Raw genomic sequence first — 22,147 nt, forward strand, 5'->3', positions numbered from 1 at the left:
ACAGAGTATCAAAGCCTAGTAAAATATTTCCATTCGTCTTGATTATCTTTGCATAATGTCTTTATCTTTTCTTTGCTTGTATTTGTATAAGATGGAAATGTAACAGAGACTTTCTCTCTTTTTTCTACTTTTTTTTTAAAAATACCTCTTCCCTGTTTGATGCCTGTGAACGTTATCCAGAAGTGATAGATCTCGTCAACTCCTATTTCTGTAAGCTCCCTCAAAACTTTGCCGTACTTTTTTTGGAGTTCTTGTAATGAAACAAAATATAATTATGATGTGTTTCTAGTTCTAGAAGAAAAAATAAAAAAAATATGAGCATGCTAAAATGATGGCATGTTATGGCAAACTGGCATGTTTTTATATCTGTAGACTTTCATTTATTTTTTCATTTCCTTTCATGTAAATTTATTATTTTTCAGCGCGTATTAAATAAAGGTAATGCAAAGTGTTCAATGAAAGTATATATAATCAGTTTTGATTGTATGACGGTACTTTAGAAATTACACATCAATAAAACTACCTGTGTCTTAAACGAGTGATGGACATGAAATGAATTAGTTACTGCTAGAATGGATTACTTTCGTCTATTGTAGAGATCAAGATAAAACATGAATTCAAACGTGCCAATCGCCTGCAAAATTATGGTATCTTCAGTACCATTTACTATAAGTATATTACGAGGTATGATACAAAAATCTTAAGCATTTTCGGTTAAATTTTCAAGATTTTTCGACTTTTCTATTACTTCAATATTGAAAGTGACACACGCAGGATTTCAAAAGTCTCGAATTTGTTGAAATATTCAAGGTCCCTTATTTAAAAAAACAAATTTTAAAAGCCGATTATAATCTTTCTGAACGCTTTGCACAATCAACCGGTAGTTTGTATGGCATCTAAGTGTTAAATGAAGTACACATGTAAAAAGTTACCCTATCGTTGTGATAATGTAGAATATTGCGATTTTGCTTTTTATCAGCTTTGGGAAGTATGAAGTTGAATATCTTACCTAAGCATTTACAATACTGTAGATTTATAAATTACAAATGTAATTGAGAATTTATCTCTGTCTGTCCCTTTTCTTATTTTCGTTATATCTTCCCTGGTTCGTATATGTGAACATCAAATTAGTTAAAAACAAACCAACGAATTATTGTTTTCCAAACTTTGCTATTTATTTATGAACAAGATATAATTTTGATTTTTTTAAGAAATGAGATCAAATTTGCTGAAAATTTTTGCTTCTGACCATGTTTGACATAGATCAATGAACAAATAAACACTTAGATGTTTCTTTAATTAGATCTACATGTATAATCATAATTTGCTTGCATAATTATTAATGAATAAACAGCACATTTTCCTAACATATTAAGGCATATTTAGCTAGAAACATTCTTATAATTTACCAGAAATTATAATATATTTCGTGCAAACTTCTAGGAACTATTTTGTGTAGTGTCACTACAATTAAATAAAGAATTGGATTAATAATGCAGAAATTATGTTCTTAAATTCAGTGATTAACATATATAGCAACAGTAGTTCCAGCAACTAATTTGTGTAGCCTTTGTATTAAAATTTGTCTTAGTGCTTTTAAATATTATTCATAGGGAAAATTTTGTACTTTGGTAAAAAAGATTCATTGTTCAACGCTCCTGATTTTGGTTATATTCATAGTATTAAAATATATTATCGAAAAATACCAATGTGTGTGTATGTTAGAATTCTTACATGGAAGTAAAATATAAATCAACAAAATCGTTGTATTTTTTAAAAATATTGTATTAACAACTTAAAAAGAAACTAATTCAGCTTTTACAAGAGCTTCCAAAGCATAATGGCCTTTTAGGAGGTCCCATTACGGCGAAATTAAAATACGGCTAATTTTACAGTAATTATGTAATATCTTCAAACAGATAAAAGATAATCGAAATATAGAGCAAGAGCTCTCTAGACAATATTATTTTGCATGAGGTACCGTTATCACGAGTTACCTAGTAGCTTTCCGTTTGTAGCCATTTAAAAACGCGAAAATAAATGCCGATTTTCTAAATGGCTGAAAATCGAAAGCAGATAAGTGTGTCATGATAACGGTATCACATGGAAAATATTGTCTAGCGAGCTCTTGTTTCACTTTTCGGTAACCTTTTATCTATTTGAAGATATCACATAATTACTGTAAAATTAGCGGTACTTTAATTTCACAGTGATTAGGACTCTTAAGAAATCTAGGTATAGAAATAGGTGAAAAAATTTTATAATAAAATTTATTAGGACAGATAACTAAAAGTGGGCAAAGTGTAAATTAAAAGTGGAATACAATCTTTACGATAAAATGTAAGGTTATACTTCCAAAAGTTGATAAACAGTGAAAGTATTTTAGTTTTTGTGTTTAGTTTCCTTTATTTATTTTTTGTCTTAATTTGATGTCTGGAGTGTTTCTTTTTGTGTGTTTGTGTGAATGTTTAACAATTCTGTTCCCCACCACGGCAGTGACCCCCAGCAAGGCGATGTCCCCTTTTGCCAAGTTTAAGCAGTTGGACAAGCAAGCGTCCAGTTCAGCACCGAAGTAAGTATACTAAAAATAAAGTTTCAACGTTGGACAAGAATTATTATTATTATTAAAATATTCTGAACAAAAATTTGTCTATTTTTTTTTTCAATTTTTTGGTAATATGTCGTACTTTTATGTCTTTTCAATACGCTTATCTATCTTTTCCGTGTCAAACAAATCTCAAAACTATTTTACATATTTTTTTTTTCAAATATATGACTTATTTCCAATAGAGGTTGTGGTATTTTTCATAAAATGGTTGTAGTCTTTCATAAATCTTGTGACTGTTAGCATAAGGCTATTTTTTTGGTATATGATAGATTTTTTATTTCCTAAAATCAGTTTTTATTTTTATAATACAACATGTATGTTTTCGGAAAATGCGATTTTTAGAATTGTTATATATATACTTTCAATTCTGAAATTGTTAAAGATATACACTTCAACCGAAATCATTTGTCATTTTCTCGTACGTTAGGAACATAAACAGAATATTTGACAAATCATTCTTTCAATCGCTTGTAATTGTGAATTTTGTTTTCAGTTTTAAAAATAGTTTACGCATTAGTGTCCATAAATAGTAACATAGCTTTACAATATTGATAATGATATAGAAGTTGCGTATTGTTAATTTGGGTATCTAAAGCCTCAATTTCCAATTTCGTATACGGAGAGGACATAATGTAACACTTATTTATACCAATTCTGAAACAGAATATCATTTAAATGAAGGAAGAAAAAATAAATTTAAATTTTCTATACCTTCTTGGCATTAGAAGTTACTTGTACTAAAACTGGATTCTTCATGAATTAGAAAGAATTAGAACAGGAAAAAAATCTTTACAACATTGTAAAGTTAACCATTTTTGAAAAAATAAATATTGAATATGATCTGAAAAACTGAAAATCTAAACAATTTTATACCTAAAATTTATATTTATTACCTTGTCATAATCCTACGTTTTCGAAGGTAATTACCGAAGTTAATCCTAGTAATTACCGAAGTAATTACCGAAGTTATGTTGCGAAGGTAATCCTATGTTTGCGAAGGTAATTATTTTTGTAATTTGATAACTTAGTTGGGAAGTTTAAAGAAACAGCTCGGTTACAATATTATGAGAACTATAGAATACGTTATGAACTTATAAACAGTAATTAATGTATTTTGTATATGGCGGCACCCATCTCGCGATCGTATTTCCAATATTCGTAATGTTTTTATTTATTTTCTAAAACAAGACATTGTAAAAGTTTTTGTGTTTGTTTTTGCAAGTTCTTTATTCAAAATGAGACTACAATGTAGTTTATATTTTATCTCCGTTGTCATATAAAGATTTAGAAGTTTCGGAAACGATTTCAACATCTTGAAAAGTATATTCTTGGTACTGAACTTCAAGAATATTTACCAGGAGTCACAATTGCCAAGAAAAAGAAGTATTTTCTTTATTTTTAATGACAATAGTTGTATTGAACTTCAAGAATATTGACCAGGAGTCACAATTACCAAGCAAAAGAACTATTTTCTTTATTTTTAATGACAATAGTTGTATTGAACTTAAGAACATTTACCAGGAGTTACAATTGCTACGCAAATTAAGTATTTTCTTTATTTTTACTGACAATAGTTACAAGACACGTATATAAAATCAATCTGTAACCTATCCATGTAGAAGTTTGCTCGCAGCATTATGATTGGATGATTTGTAAAATATTCGTTACTTTTTCCGAATTTTAAATTACAAACGGTACAATCATATTCATATGAACATTCCCATATTATATTTTTTTTCACGAAGTCATTGCACACACACAAATACACTCACACAACACATACATAAGCAAAATTATTAATTTATACTCGTCACTTCAGGATACAGTCTAAATTCTAAGTTAGTAGTTTATCAAACGCTTCCTTAACTTCAAGCTTATAAAGCTAGTGCTCTCTTTCCATAGTTGATTCTTCATCTTTTAGTTCTCTATTCATTTCTTTCGTTTAACCATCATATACTAAATTTACCTACTGCGGCTTTTAAAAAATTTTATTTCTTATATTATAACTATAAAAAAAACTCCGCACTGCAGGGAGAAAACCTTTTTTTTTCTATATACGTAGTTAATTATAATATTTGACAAATATATTAGATTTTTTTCCAATCTTTGGAAGCTTGGACTAATTCCAGTTCTTGTACTTCTTTCGCGTCAGAAAAGAAATCCTAGATGCTTTTTTTTTTAATAGTGTCCATACAAGATGTAATTTTTTCCCGTAAAAATTTATGTAATTTTAATTTTTAAAAGTTTTCTTATGAATTATTTGAAATTTTGCAATACTTTAAATAAAAGCTTATGAGATATCTTGTCTGGGCCAAAATTTTATTTTCAATTGATTTGAGATCAAATCTCGATAAATGGGGAATACAGGGAGGTTTGATCTCGAATTCAATTATTTGAAAACAAAGCAAAACAAAAAATAATAGGCTATCCACCTTGATCCCAACTAACACAAACACATTATCTCCAGCTCCCCTAAGACCCCAGGGGGTACAGGTCCCCTTTTTAAATTCACCGATCCGGGACTCAGCCGCAGTGCTTCAACTGTGAAGGATGGGCTACTCTATTGGTGTCAAAACAGGACCAAGGATTATAAGGTATATTATTATTTTTCCGTATCTTTGCATGAAGTCTGTCCACACACTGTACTTTAGCCTTCAGGAACTAATGTTGCACTAGCAAGCGTGTGAATCATAATATTATATATAGAATACTTTCTCACAAAGCATGTGGGTTGCACACTGTGTGTTTCGTTTTTTTTTTTTTTTTTTATTGTTATTATTTTTACTGGTTATGAAATCTGAAGCAAAAACTCATTCTTGCATTTGTCTTGTAGCATGAGTCTGTTTACTGAATTGAAAATCTTGTCCTATGTTTCCAAACTTTTATTTTATCTTCCGATATGCATAGAAAGAAAGAACTATTTAAATACTTCATTTGAGTTTCAGGACTATATTTTTTTAATACATTCTTCAACTTTCTATGGAGGTAGGAACATTTTTTCTTTCTTTATTCTGAAAATAATGAACTTTTTTTTCTGGTTTTACACAACGCACTACTTACAGTGACCGTCATTATGGAAAATAAATAAATAGTCGTACAAAATACACTCACAAAATTTTAGTAAGACACTTTTTTTAAGGAACACTTTTAGATCTTTCTGTGTGAAACTTTAATACAATCTATTGTCTTAAAAAAAAAAAAAAAAAAAAAAAAAAAAAAAAAAAAAAGGTAATACCGAAACATCGAACACTGTGTGCGTTCCAATATTAACTCTTTCTGCTTTTGAATGTACCTAGGTAAATGTGCACAAGTTGAAATTAATTAATTTTATGTAATAACTTTTTCCTGTATGAATAAAGTTTATAATTACTTGTCTAAATATATGGAAAAGATTAGTCATCTTGTATCTAAACTTAAATTATAGTCTGAGTTAACTCTGAAATTTGCAGCCAGTTCTTCGTTAAAACCGTAAAGAACTAATCAGTTAGAATACTGTTTCGATTCTACATGGCTCCCAATAGTTCAGTATTTCAAACCTACATACCAATAGTTACTCTTCTATTCGTCATTTGAGAGAAGACTGAATTTGATTTCTCTTGAGGCTTTCGTTTTAGAGTAGGCGAATATCAGGACGATACTTCGAAGTACGTTATTATAAGCATGTATGCTTCTTACTTCTCTGTATTGTATTCGCGAATGTCATTATGCGATAGACCACACATTTTTATCTTCAGCATAGGCTGATAAAGTAAATTATATAAATCTTTGTTTACTCTGTAACAATATGTTTGCAACTTTTTTATCTTCAGCATAAGCTGATAAAGTAAATTATATAAATCTTTGTTTACTCTGTAACAATATGTTTGCAACTTTTTATCTTCAGCATAGGCTAATAAAGTAAATCATATAAATCTTTGTTTACTCTGTTACGATATGTTTGCAACTTTTTAACATCCAAATTTTTGAATGAATCATTGTTAAAATTTCATAGAAGTTCCTATATGTATTAAATTTTAGTAAAAACGTAAAGTTAGCTTGCGTTCGGAAGCACATTTCAACAAATCATTAATCTTCTGATCATTGATTTATTTTCAATTGACCAGTAATTAAAATATTATTATCTACAATACTAGTTCTATACTCAAATAATTTAAAATTATAATTCTAGTAATTGATTCCAAAAAGAATACCAGTACGTTTCCAGTTAAATGTAAATGATATTACTACATTAGATGGAGCCAAATTAAGTTTGACATAATTTCAGCAACTTTGCATTTTATTTCAGCAACATTGCATTTTATTTGGTAATTACTGTTTTGAGTTTTCAATAGAAACCATTATTAGAAGATTGTAATATCTATTGCATTAGATGAATTAAATTTCACCACATAATTCCTCAAGAGATAAGAATAATTTATTTCCTAAATTTCAGAGATAATACTAGAGAATTAAAGTGGTTAATGTGTCTTTATCATCAGAGCATTAGTGTTTAGATACTCAGCACCGAAGATTTTCTTTTCTCTCTGTTTTTCTCTCTCAATGTCAAGCCTGGAACGTATGCTGCACTAAAATTTTTCACATCTCAAATAGTGTTGGAAGGACATGTTAACTGAACATAGGAACTAAGGTTCCAGTCTGTTGTGCACAGTAAAATTACGTGGCTGTCATAAGAGATACAAAATAAGTTAGATGCAAAATTAAACTCAACATAATAAACGGGAAATACGTGACACTTTTTATGTTAATTAAATCTTACTGTTCTCGATTTTTTTAAATGTAAATACACTATCACATGCAAACACGTTCTTAACACAAACATGTTGTACAATATGCAATAATCACTTTTTTTGTTGCAGTATATGTTTGCACAAATTCACGTATTTAACCTCATATTTGTTACCTAGATTTAAGTTCAATCAGTTGTAAAACTTTTGCTGGAACAGCTTTCACCAGTATGAAGAACTTTTTATTTTTACGTAATAGAGAACCTCGCTTATTTTTCTAAAAAAAAAGTGACATAACTCAGTTTGTACTGAATGAGTTATATTCAGTACAAATATATGTACATCTTGAGTTTTTGTGGGAAAAGAACATGTTATAGTTTCTAAAATTCTCTGTCATGGAGAGTTTTTGAAAGCATCTAGCTTGTTATTTTTCCCAGAAAATATGCTCCACGATATACATCGATTTTCAGCAGATAAATCAAAAACACTGTAATCTGAGATGTCACTCGTCTTTTTTTCTCCACAAAATTTGAAAAACTATCTTACATCTGAAATTACATGTACGCGGTTTGTAATTTATGATAGAAGTACTATTTCCATATACAGGATGTTCGTCAATTTCTTGTAGAGTTCTATTAAATGAGGAGAAACATTTTTCTTTAAAAAAAATAACAATTGACTGTTACTCTATACTTCTAGAGCTATCTTCTCTCTTAAATGTTAGAAATCGTAGTTCTTATATAAAGTTTGTGTTATATTTCATAGAAGTAAATCTAATCCTTATATGTTTTTGTCTATCATTATTTGCTGTAGATTTTCGTAGCTTGATTTTCTAATAAATTCTTTTAAAAAAAGTGTTTAATTGCATTCCTCCGCAGTAAATTTAAATATATTGTTTTCATTGAATGCCTTAGATTAGGATATGAGATCATTTAAGTGCTTTGAATGCATTCATTGAAAAGAAATCTAAAAATAAAATAATAGTCTATTACCGTTGGAAGGTTAGAGTGTTACGCTTTGATTAGAAGAGTATACATACAACAAACAATTTTAAAAAAATGAACATTTATGAAAAACCAAACCAATGAATGTTAATTTCTGATAAAATGTGAGACGGTAAATTTCAGAGACACTGTAAGAATGGAATAACTTTCAAGTTAAGACCATACTATCGTATATATATTTGTCTGTTTACATATATACCGTCAATTGCCCGAGATTTTGTTTTGTTCGTGTATTTTTAAACTTAATATGATTTCTTATTCGATCCATACTGAGGTATACAGCAGTTACCTACACATTAAACAAAGATTGAAATATGAAATGCATAAGCTGATTGAGTCGCTTTACGGATTTTGTTAAACCTTGTCAAAGCGATGAAGTTCACAAATATATCACCATTTTTGTTCTACAGGTACAGGTGATACATATCTGAACTTCTTCTATTATCAAGCTAAACTAGCAAATTCGTCGATCCATTCCCGCACTGTTCATCCCTTTTCTGAATACTTTCTTCGCGTTTTCCATGAGCAGTTCCTCCCAAAGTGTATGTCTTGTGTTGCCTGGTCGAAGTATGGTATCTCCAAAACTATATTTTATTAATTACGTGCATCTATTTGTGGCTCAAACTATCCTTTACAGTTTGGTAGAGATATAATATGTCCAAATACAGTTCAGAGGAGTCTGCAAGTGCAATCAAAAAATGACGATTGCTTTTAAGATCCTCCTTCATAAGTGGAAAATATCTTGATAACAGTGACTATTTCACCAAATAATATTTTGTAAGTATCGGAAAATCACTAAAAGTAATTTAAGTTTTCTTTAGTTTTGTTCTTTGAAGAACGTGATTAAAACTGAGTTAGAAACTGAAAATACTTCATTTTCTTTCTACGATCCTGTATATACGAATAGTTTCCAAAGTATGTAGTATTGTTATTTGCATGTTGCATAAAGAAAATTTTATGAATACTCAAATTTTACTTTTCTTCTGAAGAACTTTCACATAAAAAGAAAAGTCCACAAAAATTTTGTAATCTACAAATCTGGCTTTCTAAGCATATCAGGATTAGTTAACATTAAAAGTTTTAAAAAGAACGTACCGACAAAGAAATTTTGTCACAGAAAAAGAAAACTATACGTTTCAAAATTTGAAGGTTTTAAGCCTGGGTTTGAAATCAAAAAATTCAATATTTAATTATATAAATAACTTTGATTTAAATTTGATAGAGATATATTATTGATTTAGTATTTTCAAATGTTAATTTTGAAAATACTATTCTTTTTGCTAAGTTGCATACGAAAATACAAATTATATTTTTGTGATGTGTATTCTATAAATTGAGAAAAAAAAAATCTAGCTGAATGATCATCTATATGGGAGTATGAAAGTAATGTCATGCGCTTGATGAAAGATTGTTGAGGGCGGGTTTACGCTTAACTAGAGGTGAAAGAATTGCTGTTTATACGGATACAAAGGCTCGAAGTTCTACTAAAGGAGAGGGAAAACACTTATTGATACAATAATTATAATTATAATGTGGGTAGAAGGATATATATGTTAGTTATTTACAAAATGAGAAGGTGAAAGAGTTAGGTAAACGTGAAGGTATATTTGCTTTTTGTGCTTGAAGCGAATTAACATTCTAATAGACGCTAATAAATTCGAATGTCGTGGATTAATGTGGAAAACTGATATAATTTACATTAACATGGAGTCGAACAATAAACTTCGTAATAGAATATTGTTTCCAATAACTAAAACCTGAGAATGGTTTACACATTTTAATCTTTCATACATTATATGTTTTAAATTGAAATCATTTGAACCTTAGATTTGCACTAATTTTTCAAACACACACACACGTTATCAGATTCTAGCATTTTAAAATATAGAAATTTTATTAATTTATTTTAATTAATAAGTAAATACTGCAAAGGCAGAAATATGTAAGCGAACATTCTGTATATGGATCAGAACCGTTAATTATTTGCAAGAAAAATGTCGTATTATAACTCCTATATTCAATTATTTGAAGATAAAAGGAGAAAGATTATTGATCAATTAAGTCGTCAGCCCTAATCGGATAAAAATCAGGCGCGAGAATTGTATGTGCTCGATTTACTTATATTAATATTTATCTTTTCTCTTTTATGATTGTTTTCAGAACGTCAAAATAGAAAATTTTTCCACAAGTTGGAGCAATGGCCTGGCTTTCTGCGCTCTCATCCATCGCTTCTGTCCTGATGCTTTTGATTACGATTCTTTGCGTCCTGAAGACAGACGCAAAAACTTTGAGCTTGCCTTCCGAGTGGCTGAGTAAGTAAAAATTCTCATTTTTCAAAGAATTTTTTTTAAAAAAATAAAAAGGAAGTCCAAGATATAATTGTTTCTAAAAATGTATCAACATGTGTATGATTTTACTTATTAAGATTATAAGCTTAAATTTACAAACATGGCGTGGGAGACCCGGGTTCGATTCCCGGCGGGAACTCATGTGGTTCGGATTCCACGTTAATCAGTAGGTCCACGTCTCATATAACCTCGCTGCTGAACGGGACGTTAAACTCACAATCACCTCATCAAATTTACAAACAGGCTATAAATACGAGGTGTGTTCAAAAAGTGTCGAACCTTATTTTTTTTTTCCCGCGTAACCAATGAAACGTGGGAGGCTTTCTTCAGTGTAGATATATAGGGAACATTCATGCGCAGTCGTAACTTTTTTTTTCCCGCCCACAGAAAGCGACGATCTGTGGCAGTCGGCCAACGAGTGAAAACGTGTACTGAGCGGTTGTTGGATTTCAATTTTTGTAAAATGATTTTTTAAAAAAAAGCGATATTGCATCAAATTTTGCCAAAGCTTGGCGATACCCAAGCGGAAACCATTCAATCGGATCGGTACGTTCAATTTTGAACGAGAATTTGGGCATGAGGAGAGCGTCCACGAAACTTCATCGCCAAACACAACATTTATGTATGTCGTCAGGGTCCCTACTCACTCGACATGTCTCCGTGTGACTTTTGGTTATTTTCCAAAGCCGAAAATGACACTAAAAGGGACCTGATTTGAGTCAAGAAAAAATATCATTCCAAAAACTGCATTCCAGAAGTGTTTCCAACAATGTCGGGAGCAGCGCTGGGAGAACACTACCAAAGAGACTATTTTGAAGGGGATTAGTATTTCAGATTTCCAAACCAATAAATGTATTTTTGCCAACCAAAGGTTCGATATTTTTTTGAATACACCTCGTAAACTTAACATTGGTACTCGAGAAAGTTTTTATGTTCTAATTTGAATTGGAAAAGTTGTTTGATTGAAATAAGGTTGAAAGTATTGATTTTCATTCTTATGAAGTCTCTGAATACTATAATACGCCTGCACGTAGCTTCAAGCAATGTTACGGATCTATTCAGTTATTATTTTCCATAATTTTTCAAATTATCTAGTAAACCCAACTCTATGACTGACTGTATTTTTGAAAATTATGCATTTTCAGAGATACAAAATTGTTCACGAGTTGTTAAACTTGTTTACGAGTGTTGTACAGTCAGCGACAAAAGTTTTTCCCGTTTGTTAACAACAATGTAATTTTCTGTACGTTGCAGCCATACCACCGTTATTCCCAAAATAAATTTTACCAAACAGAAAGAACTTTTGCCGTTGACTGGACATTGTATTTGCATGCTACTTCATATGCATATAACTTTACGCAAAGGGTAGTATCTGATAATATAAAACAGTCACAAATCCTATATACTGTCCAAATTTCAACTTTTCAACTTTTAAAGTTAAACAGTTTGACCCTGGGTTTTGGTCAGTCAGTCAATCAAGACTTCTTTCATATGTATAAAACAATATTATTATTATTATTATTATTATTATTATTATTATTATTATTATTATTATTATTATTATTATTATTATTATTATTATTATTATTTTTGTTCTGGTAAGTGGTCTTATCATTTTACATTGAAGCGGATAGTGGAACTCCTTTTCGCTTAACGCAAGAGGAGCACGAGCACGTAGACCTTGTAGTGTATACTTCAAAAAAAGAAGGAAATAAAAAGCAACACAGAACATGTAAAATGTCAGTGTCTATAAAATTTTAAAAAATTGTATTTACGTAAGCATCGAAATGGCAAACAGTAATTCGAAGTTATAATGTTTCAATGATCAATTGTCATCTTCATACGTTTTTTTCAAATATATATATAGGGTGCCCCAAAAGTAGGTATACACTCCTGCATTGATCAAGTATAACATTCTAGTTTATGGGTTTATTTGTTTCGGCTCTTCCGAGCTTAAGATGTAAGTAAAACACATTAAGAAAAAAATAATAACTAACTAACTAACTAACTAACTCTATGGCCTATGGAACCCGGAGGTTCAGTGCGGCGTTCACAAAAGCTCTCCACTGACTTCTATCCTTAGCTAATTGCATCCAGTTTCTACTTTGTATTCCTATCTCTGCGAGATCCATCTTAATATTGTCCTCCCATCTGCGCCTAGGTCTTCCTAATGGTCGTTTTCCTATGGGTCTACCAGTCAAGACTTTGAAAGCGTTTCTACTTTCTTCCATTCTAGCTACATGACCTGCCCACCTAAGCCTCCTAGACTTGACGACCCTTACAATGTTGGGTAAACCGTATAAACTATGTAGTTCCTCGTTATGAAGCTTCCGCCATTCCCCATCCTCTTGGGTCCGAATATTCTTCTCAGGATCCTGTTCTCAAATACTTTCAGTCTATGTTCTTCCCTCAGAGTAAGCGACCATGTTTCACAACCATACAGAACAACAGGCATGATTATCGTTTTATATATTTTAAGCTTCAAATTCCTCGACAGAATTCGCGACGACAAGAGATTTTGAACCGAATAGTAACACGAATTCCCTGCTTTTAGTCGACATTTAATTTCTTCGTGAATATGATTTTCGTCTGTTAATATTGATCCTAAATATTTGAAAGTATCTACTTTATCAAAAGCATTATTTAATATTTTAACGCCTCCACAATTTGCCGTATTACGGTCCCGACGCACTTCCATGTATTTAGTTTTCTCTGCATTTACTTGTAAACCCATGTCCCTGCAAGCGTTTAATAAGATCTCTGCATTTATTTCTACTGTTCTCCTATCATCCCCTATTAAATTTACATCATCAGCATATGCCATAACCTGGTGAATGCCGTTCAACTCTAGGGCCTGGTTGCTATCTTTGATTTTCCTTATGGCGTATTCCAGCACAAAGTTAAATAATAATGGCGACAACGCATCTCCTTGTTTCAGGCCATTTTCGACGTGGAAGCTCGTGGACAAAAATTTTCCTACCCGGACTTTACTTTGGGATTCACTTAAACATATCTTAATTAATCTAATTAGCTTTCTCGATATTCCAAGTTCTGTAAGAAGTTGTATAATGTTTCTCTCCTAACCGAGTCGTAAGCCTTTCTAAAATCAATAAATAGTTGATGTACCGGGGTATTGTATTCCCACTTCTTTTCGAGTATTTGGCGAATGGTAAATATTTGGTCGATAGTTGATCGATTTCGTCTAAATCCGCACTGATAATCTCCAATAATTTCATCTGCGTATGGGGTCAATCTTGCTAACAGAATATTTGAAAGGATTTTATAGGATGTTGACAGAAGAGAAATGCCTCGATAATTATTACAGTCAGTTTTGTCGCCTTTCTTGTGAATTGGAACAATGATTGATTCTTTCCACTCTTGTGGCAAAAAGAAACTAAGTCTATGTGATGGATAACAATAAGAAATGATATAAAATGCAATGAGCTGATCAGTACCGTACTGTATGCCTACTTTTGGGCCTCTCTCTCTCTCTCTCTCTCTCTCTATATATATATATATATATATGATGATGGTTGTCGAAGTACAAAGTTTTATCAATTTCCTCTATTGTATTAATGTTGCTTCCTATCATTTTCACTTCATCGTTTTTAGAAAAATTCGTTTTCTTTTTGTCATATTCTAAAGAGTTGAATGTTTAGGTTAACAAGTTCTACTTTGCGACGTAATTTACTAAATGTTTGTACAGTTGCTTTTGTGTATAACCAATCCTTGAAATTACTTAATGACATAATAGAATCATACAAAGGTTACTCATAAGTCTTACAATATTTCCACAACACAGACAGCAGGCGCGTGTATAGGCTGTGATCGACCGTAAGTACAATGTAAAACTGGCCGAAGAGTAGTGTGGCAAACGGGCTATTTAATATAGAGGCCACCACATCGTCAGTACCTTGAAGTCAGACAGTGACGATGAGTGCTCAACAGCGTCTGATATGGAACTGTTGCAGTGTGAGTTGGAACTAGAACATAACGCTGCAGCAGCAACCCAAAACATTTCTCGTGAGAAAGGGAAGATGCAGTGAATCACAGCACAGCAACGCATTGGCGCCAGAAATTTCGTGCAGGTTGTAAAAATGTCGATCAACCAAGGTCTAGCCGCTCCAGGGTAATAAATTCTGAGGTCATACGACAGATTGTTGAGAAAAATTCATCCGCCAGTACACGACAAGTGTCAAACCAGTTCGGCATGTCTCAGTACATTGTAGTGCGTCACCTTCACCAACCTGGGAAATCCATCAGAAGCCGCCGCATTGTGCCACATGAGTTGACCCTAACTCAGGCTTAGAGGAGAGTAGATATGTGCCGACAACTGCTGCAAAATCCACGTGATGTGCGTTTAGTGAAACGGGTTGTCATATGCTACGAAAAGTGAGTGCTCTTCCGAAATCTCAATGTGCAAAAACAGTGGTTGAGCAAGGGCCAACTTCCAGAACCGGTCGTCAAACAGAGCCGTTTCGAGCATAAAATCATGATCTGAGTGTGATGAAAATACGAGGGGCTCGTTAAACTTCGAGGTCATTACTAACGATCGGTACCATCAATGCCGACCTTTATTCCGAAAAGCTGGAGCGGATTTATGATGCACAACGCCAAAATTATCCTGAATTGCTGAACCGAGAACGCGCCCTGCTTCTTATAACGCAAAACCACACATGGTTCAAAAAACGTAACAAAAAATTAAAGAAGTTGATGGTGTCCAACTGATGCCACAACCAGCATACCAGCCTTTACCTTAGCCCTTCAGATTACTACATGTTTCGGTCCATGGCGCATTTCCTGAAATAATGATCCTTTACCAACCAACAGGAAGTGGAACAACAGTGACTGACTTTCTTGCCTCTAAGGACAGGACATAATATCGATGTCGAATTAAGGAACTGGCATGAAGGCAGCTGCAGACAATCCAACACGAGAGGCTATACTTCGAATGTTTACCTGCTTTTATTGTATTGTAGCAAATACAGGTGTATTGTGTACCATAATATTACGATACTTATAATTTATTCTTGTATCAAGGTGGATCACTACCCGGAAGTCAGTACATATTTTAGCTCATTGCCTTAACTACTGCGCAATGAAACGTTACATATTATAAATATTTTACTGTAAGATAGAGTAATGTTTCAGCTACAGCACAAGACACTGATTTATTTGGTTGTCTCTCCTGATATCGAAAAATGTAACAAATAAAATAAAATATTTAATTCATTTTACAATGAGCACACAAGATGGCACTTGCTGTATGATCTTACTAGAAGTGCTCAGTTTTACGAAATGTTTATTTATATGTGTAAAGTATTTTAAAGTAACGATCCTATTACGAAATCGATATATCGTTTGACCGTTTTTCGTGTTATGTTTCATATTTTATTTAAATATTAATTTACATTTAAGGAAATAGATTTTGAGACGAAATTTGCGCAGAACGGCATAATGCGTTGTTGCCAAATTTGTACGTTTACTGTAGTAGTCACAATAAGAAAATTCTTGGATTCTAGCGTTGCAGTTTAAGAAGAGGAATTGCGGTAAGAGTCGAAAACTAATTTCTCTAGTAAGTATCCGAGCAGAATTCCATGATTACTTCGTTTATCATCTGGCATCAGTAAACACTCGACACTATCTGGCAACGCCACACTATTTAAGCAGGGTTTAACATAGCACTGGGAACACCTAGTGATCCACCTTAAAAATAAAAGTTAATCTTGTACTTACGTAAGCATCCAAATGGTAAAACGACATTTCAACTCTACGTTTTAATGACCAATTATAATCTTCATGCGGTTTTTTTTTTTTTTTTTTTTTTTTTTTTTTTGTAAAACTACATAATTTTATAAGTTTCCACCATTGTAAAGAAAATAATGTCATTAGGTGATATCAGTGAACATAAATGAAAACAATTTCTTATAGAAGATTAAAGTATAAAAATTTTCCATTATTAAATTTTGTTACTAATTCTTGTTCGTTTGTAATTCTCCAACTAGGGAGCAGGCTGGTATTGCTCCACTGCTCGACGTAGAAGATATGGTAGCTATGAGGAAGCCTGATTGGAAGTGCGTTTTCACCTACGTCCAGTCCATTTATCGCCGCTTTAAGGACGAGGACTGAGCTGGTGCTCAAGACGTCAGGTGCTCTTTGTGGAAAAAACGTTCGTTCTAGTTAAATAAATGTTCCTATTATTTTTTTTTTCTCTTCCGGATATAAAAAAAAAATAGAAAAAAAAATATAAGAAGATTCGTGTGTGTGTTTCTTATATTACTTTGTATTTATAAACGAGAGCGAAAAAAAAAAAAAAACATAAACTTTGGACAATAAACTTTCTACGGATTGTGCTTTACAGTGTATAAATATAAATATATATATATAGGTATATAAATAAGGCCAGGCCAGAACAGTGGCGATGGATGTTCGAGAGTTTATTCTTCTTCCTAGAAACAAGACTATTATATAAGAATATTAATTATTATTATCATTATTATTATTACTTTTCTAAACAGTGAATTAACTAGTGCGGAATATTTTTTTTTTCTGGGTGGACCAATTGCAATTACGAATGTCAGTGCCAAGTTTTTTTTTTTCTCCTCCCACAGAGGCAATACTAACAATAGACGGTTCACTGCAAAGATATCTGCTACAATAACACATTTTAAGTTTTTAATTCTTCAGTTATTAAAAAAATAATATATATATATATATATATATATTCAAAGAATATTATATTCTTGTTTCTTCTGCCTTTGCAATTTATGATTGTTACTATATATATGTGATACAACCATGTAAAGGCAGTTGTTATTTCGTTATTTTTTTTTTAAAAAAAATCTCAATGCTGTTGCTCGTTTTAACTGCAGTTACCTTACATATGTATTTATTTAACAGTTAAAATATTTTTTATTTTTTACTGCACTTCACGCATACACTAGTATGTATGTGTAGGGACTTTCTTGTTTTTAGTACTAAATATTATTATTATTATGTTATTATTTCTGGTGATGTGGCCAAGAAACAAAGAAAGAGATTTAAATTATATAATGTAATGTTTATTAACTGTGACATTAAGAAAGAAGACAATGTCACTATTTAACGTTTCACCTGGCCTTTTTTGTTACTAGCTCTAGGCAATATGAATTGTACTAATTGTAAAATAAAAACAAAGCTTTTCATATAAATAAATTAAATGATGTTTTAACTGTGCTTTTATTTCGTATACCAGCTATAAATATACAATTCTGTAATTCATTACTGCCATAAGGCTGAGTTTTTAAAATTTTTTCCCAAGTGGGGACCACTTTTATTAACATGCTCTACGGACCATCTTACTTTTGTCCTTTCGAAAGCAAATTTACGTATATACGTAAATATACAAAACAGTTGACACTGGGAAACTATATGGAATGGAAATCAACATCGCAAAATCAAAAGTCATGAGAATATCCCGTGGAAATGCGCCCTTACGGGTCAGAGTAGAACAAAAGGTACTTGGGGAGGTCGATCATTTCAAATGTCTGGGACGTATTTTGACTAAAGACGCGTACTGCATCAAAGAGATCAGGTCGAGAATTGCCAAAGAAGCATTCAAGAAAAGGTCACTATTAACTAGCATCCTTAATATTGAACTAAGGAAGCAGTTAGTCAAGTGATATATATATATACGAGGGTCATTCGGAAAGTAAAGAACGTTTTGTATAAACACTTTAATAACTGATATACAAAGGCGAAATTTGTGTTACATACCATGTGATACTTACGTTACTTTTCGACATAGTCGCCGTGTAAATTTAAACACTTGTCATACCGTGGTACAAGTTTTTCTATGCCTTCGGCATACACAGTTGCCGCCAAACTGTTGAACCAATCACTAATTTTTTTGTAACCAAGTTCACCACTGACAATTTCGTACAACAAAGTTCTTGAAATTTCAGGAAAGAATTCGTGCAGCCCATCAATAGTGAATCGCCTATCCTCTTGAATTTTCCGCTCAATTCTTGCTTTGAGTTGTCAGTCACAACAGAAGGCCGGCCCGAGCGTTCCTCATCGTGCACATTCGTCCGTCCGTCATTAAGCATAATGCACCACTTACGAACTGATGCTTCATTCATTACATTTCCATACACCTCAGTGATTTGTCTATAAATTTCTATCGGACGCACTTTTCTTGCATTCAAAACTCTTATCACACTACGACCCTCACACTTGGCGGGATCAGTAATTGTATCGCACATTTTACAGTCGCACAGCGAAGCAATAACGGACCGTAGCGGATCGCAGCTGGTGCCAGACTGAGGCTAAAGCATGCCCAGGTCAATAACCCAGCGGCAGCGGGGGTGGGGGAACACGCGCACGCGCAAAACGTTCTTTACTTTCCGAATGACCCTCGTATATATATATATATATATATATATATATATATATATATATATATATATATATATATATATATATAGAGAGAGAGAGAGAGAGAGAGTATTGGACTTTATGGTTCAGAGACTTGGACAACGAAAGTTAGCGAAGAAATATTTAAAGAGTTTCAAAATGTGGTGTTGGAGGATGATGGAGAAGATAAAATCGTCAACAATTTGACGAAGGGTCGTATCTCAAAATCTCACCTTTTCAGACATAAAGAAAGAAATGCTAATTACGTAGACAGGAAAGCAATTGAATGTGTAATAACACGTCACCTATTTCAGAAAATAATTATGTGGAATATATGACCAATTATTGCATATTTAACTTTTTCCTCCTGTGTGGAATTATATTTCTTTCTTTATATGTCTGAAAAAGTGAAATTTTGAGATACAACCCTTTGTCAAATTATTGACGAAATGAACAGAAAGAGTGACAAACGAAGGTGTTTTAAAAGGGATAGAAGAGAAGAGGACGCTTTTAGCCATCATCCTTCGAGGAAAGGCCAATTGGATTGGACACATCTTGCGAAGAAACTGTCTTCTTCATACCGCCATAGAAAAAAAGATGGAAGGAAAGCGAGGAATAGGAAGAAGAAGAACACAAGTTATCGACGATTTGAAAAATAAAAGAAAATCTGGGAGTTAAAAGAGGAAGCTGAAAATCGAGAAACATGGAAGAAACATTTCCAGGTCCAAACTGAAAATTAAGAAGAAGAAAAAAACCCTCATTAGTGTCAGGACTTGCCAAAAGGCACAATACTTAATAATAATAGTTATAATAATAATACTCATCCCGCCTTATTTACTTAAAGGTTGTAGAGAGATATTCTAAAAAAACTACTCCGTATTATCACCAATTTGGCTATCGTAACCTCTATATTCCCAGACAGTCCGTATTATCCAATACCAATACAGATTGGCAAGTGTATGCCCAATTCCAAAATCAGGATCTAAAAGAGATATAAATAATTATAGATCAATATCTTATCGGTTCGGAGATTCGGAAGTTTATCTTCCTTTAAGACCAAGACATGAATGTAGCAGGGATGCGATACCAATGTATTATTGTAAAAATACAACCCTAAATAAATAAATAAGAATTCGAGCAAAAAATCTGTGCGATTCCATTACTATCGTATTCGTGGTATTCTACAATATTCTCTATTGGCATATAATATCCCTGCACCTTGTGTGCCCACCCTCGCGGTAGGGGTTTGGGAAGCGTAAAGTTAATGTGAGCCTCATTCGAAAATCTTCATTTATTTTGTACTACTTAACATAGCTTTTGTTTTCGTTTATTTTTATGTTAAGATTCAAAAATCCTAAACTATCCATAGTTTAGCTGTTTGAGTGAGAGGTGTTAGAAGAAGCAACTGTTACTAATCCACGTAAAATTCTCTCTGCCCACCTCATGTGAGCACTGTTCTCTTCGCAGACAATGGTTAGGCGTACTGATACAAATCTATATAAAAAATGTTTCCACTAAATCACTTAGTTTTTAGGAGACGACTACTGTCATAGGATTTTTATGTTATCAATGGCATAATGAATGTAATTGCACAAGCATTAAATTGAACAACAGTAATTGTTAATTAAAATGTAAATTACAAAATATAGTCCGTCACTTCACACTTTAGCTTGTGCAGAGGTGGAGAAAATGCCACACACAGTTCTGAATTCCTTACCAAAAATGGCTATACAAATAACGTTGTGGTCGTCACACACAGAGGCACCTTCTGGGTAGAAAAATTCCGTAGTTTTGCTCTTCTGCGAATTTCGACTGGCCAAGCGCTGATTCCAAGAAATCCTCGCGTTTATACGAAATATGAAATCTTTAAGTTTTACGTCCCACGGTTATGCCGGTTAGGCTAAAGGAGACGGTGAAGATGAGAAATGAATGAAATGGTGGAATGAAGAAAGTGGGAGGAAACGGGAGAACCCCGAGAAAACCCACGAGCACGGTGTTTGTCCACCACAAAGTCCACACGGCGCTCGCGTTTATACGAGGGTTGCTCAAACATTGTATAATGATATCGTTATACTCTATCATCTTAACCTCATTTGCTAAAGTATATGAAAATATTTTGTATGAAAGGATAATAAATCACGTTCACCGTGCCATTTCATCCCATCAACATGAGTTTCTAAAGAGTAGGTCAACTACAACAAACTTCGTCGTATTAACTGATCTTATAGCCTCTACGTTTGATAAAGGCAGTCAATTACATGATATATACAGATTTAAGTAAAGCATTTGACACTGTGGATCTTCATGTACTATTAAGTAAACTTCACCCCTTCGACTTTCACAAATCAGCTAATCAACTAATAGCCTCACATTTGAACACTCGCAAACAAGCAGTGGTTTACAAAGAATTTCTCTCAGAGGCGTAGTTCCCCAAGGATCGAATCTAGACCCCCTATTGTTCCTACTATTTATTAATGATTTTCCTCAATGTGTTAAGAAATACGATAAATTGTTGTTTACTGACGACTTAAAGATCTTTTTGCCAATAAAAACTGAACAAGACTCCGAAAAGCTGCAGGATAATCTATACAATATAAATGAATGGTGGCAAGAAAATGATCTTAATTTAAAATAAAAAATATGTATGTATATGATATTTACAAAACGAAGAAATCCTCTCACATTCCCATATTAGAAGTAACCACTAAAACAGAATCAGTGGAAGATCTGGGTGTAATGTTTGATAGCTACTTGAAATTTAAAACTCATGTAAAAAATTTAACTAATGAAGCATATAGAAACTTAGTTTTGGTAGTAAAAATAGCTAGAAACTTCAATACGATGCTTGTGTTCAAGAAATTCTACACATCTTTCTGCGGTCGAAACTAGAATATGCCAGGCAAATATGAAACTCGAATCATGTTACCTACATAAAACAGATAGAAATGATACAGACGAAATTCTTACGATATCTCACTTAGAAACAGACAGGTCACAACCTCAAATTTGAATCAGCTGCTATCCTAGTAGAAAATTTTCATTTTGAAACCCTTGAGCAAAGGGTATCCT

General features: G+C 32.5%; 1 protein-coding gene across 5 annotated transcripts in view; it reads left to right on the plus strand.

Moving 5' to 3' along the window:
• Positions 1-17,894, plus strand: part of LOC145694679 (uncharacterized) — a 368,626-nt gene extending 350,732 nt beyond the window's left edge. For 2 of the 5 annotated variants that reach the window (XM_081771177.1, XM_081771176.1), the window contains 4 exons: positions 2,497-2,572; positions 5,076-5,202; positions 10,497-10,648; positions 16,690-17,894. In XM_081771177.1, coding sequence (XP_081627303.1) covers positions 2,497-2,572; positions 5,076-5,202; positions 10,497-10,648; positions 16,690-16,813 — 479 coding nt within the window. In that variant the 3' untranslated portion in view covers positions 16,814-17,894. Of the gene's footprint in view, positions 1-180; positions 211-2,496; positions 2,573-5,075; positions 5,203-10,496; positions 10,649-16,689 lie in introns of those variants that run through there. The other 3 variants (XM_081771178.1, XM_081771180.1, XM_081771179.1) reach the window with 3 other exon arrangements.
• Positions 17,895-22,147: the final 4,253 nt, after the last annotated feature.

Source organism: Thermobia domestica, chromosome 9 (genome assembly GCF_964235325.1).
Source record: "Thermobia domestica chromosome 9, izTheDome1.hap1.1, whole genome shotgun sequence".
In the NCBI taxonomy this organism is placed as follows: domain Eukaryota; kingdom Metazoa; phylum Arthropoda; class Insecta; order Zygentoma; family Lepismatidae; genus Thermobia; species Thermobia domestica.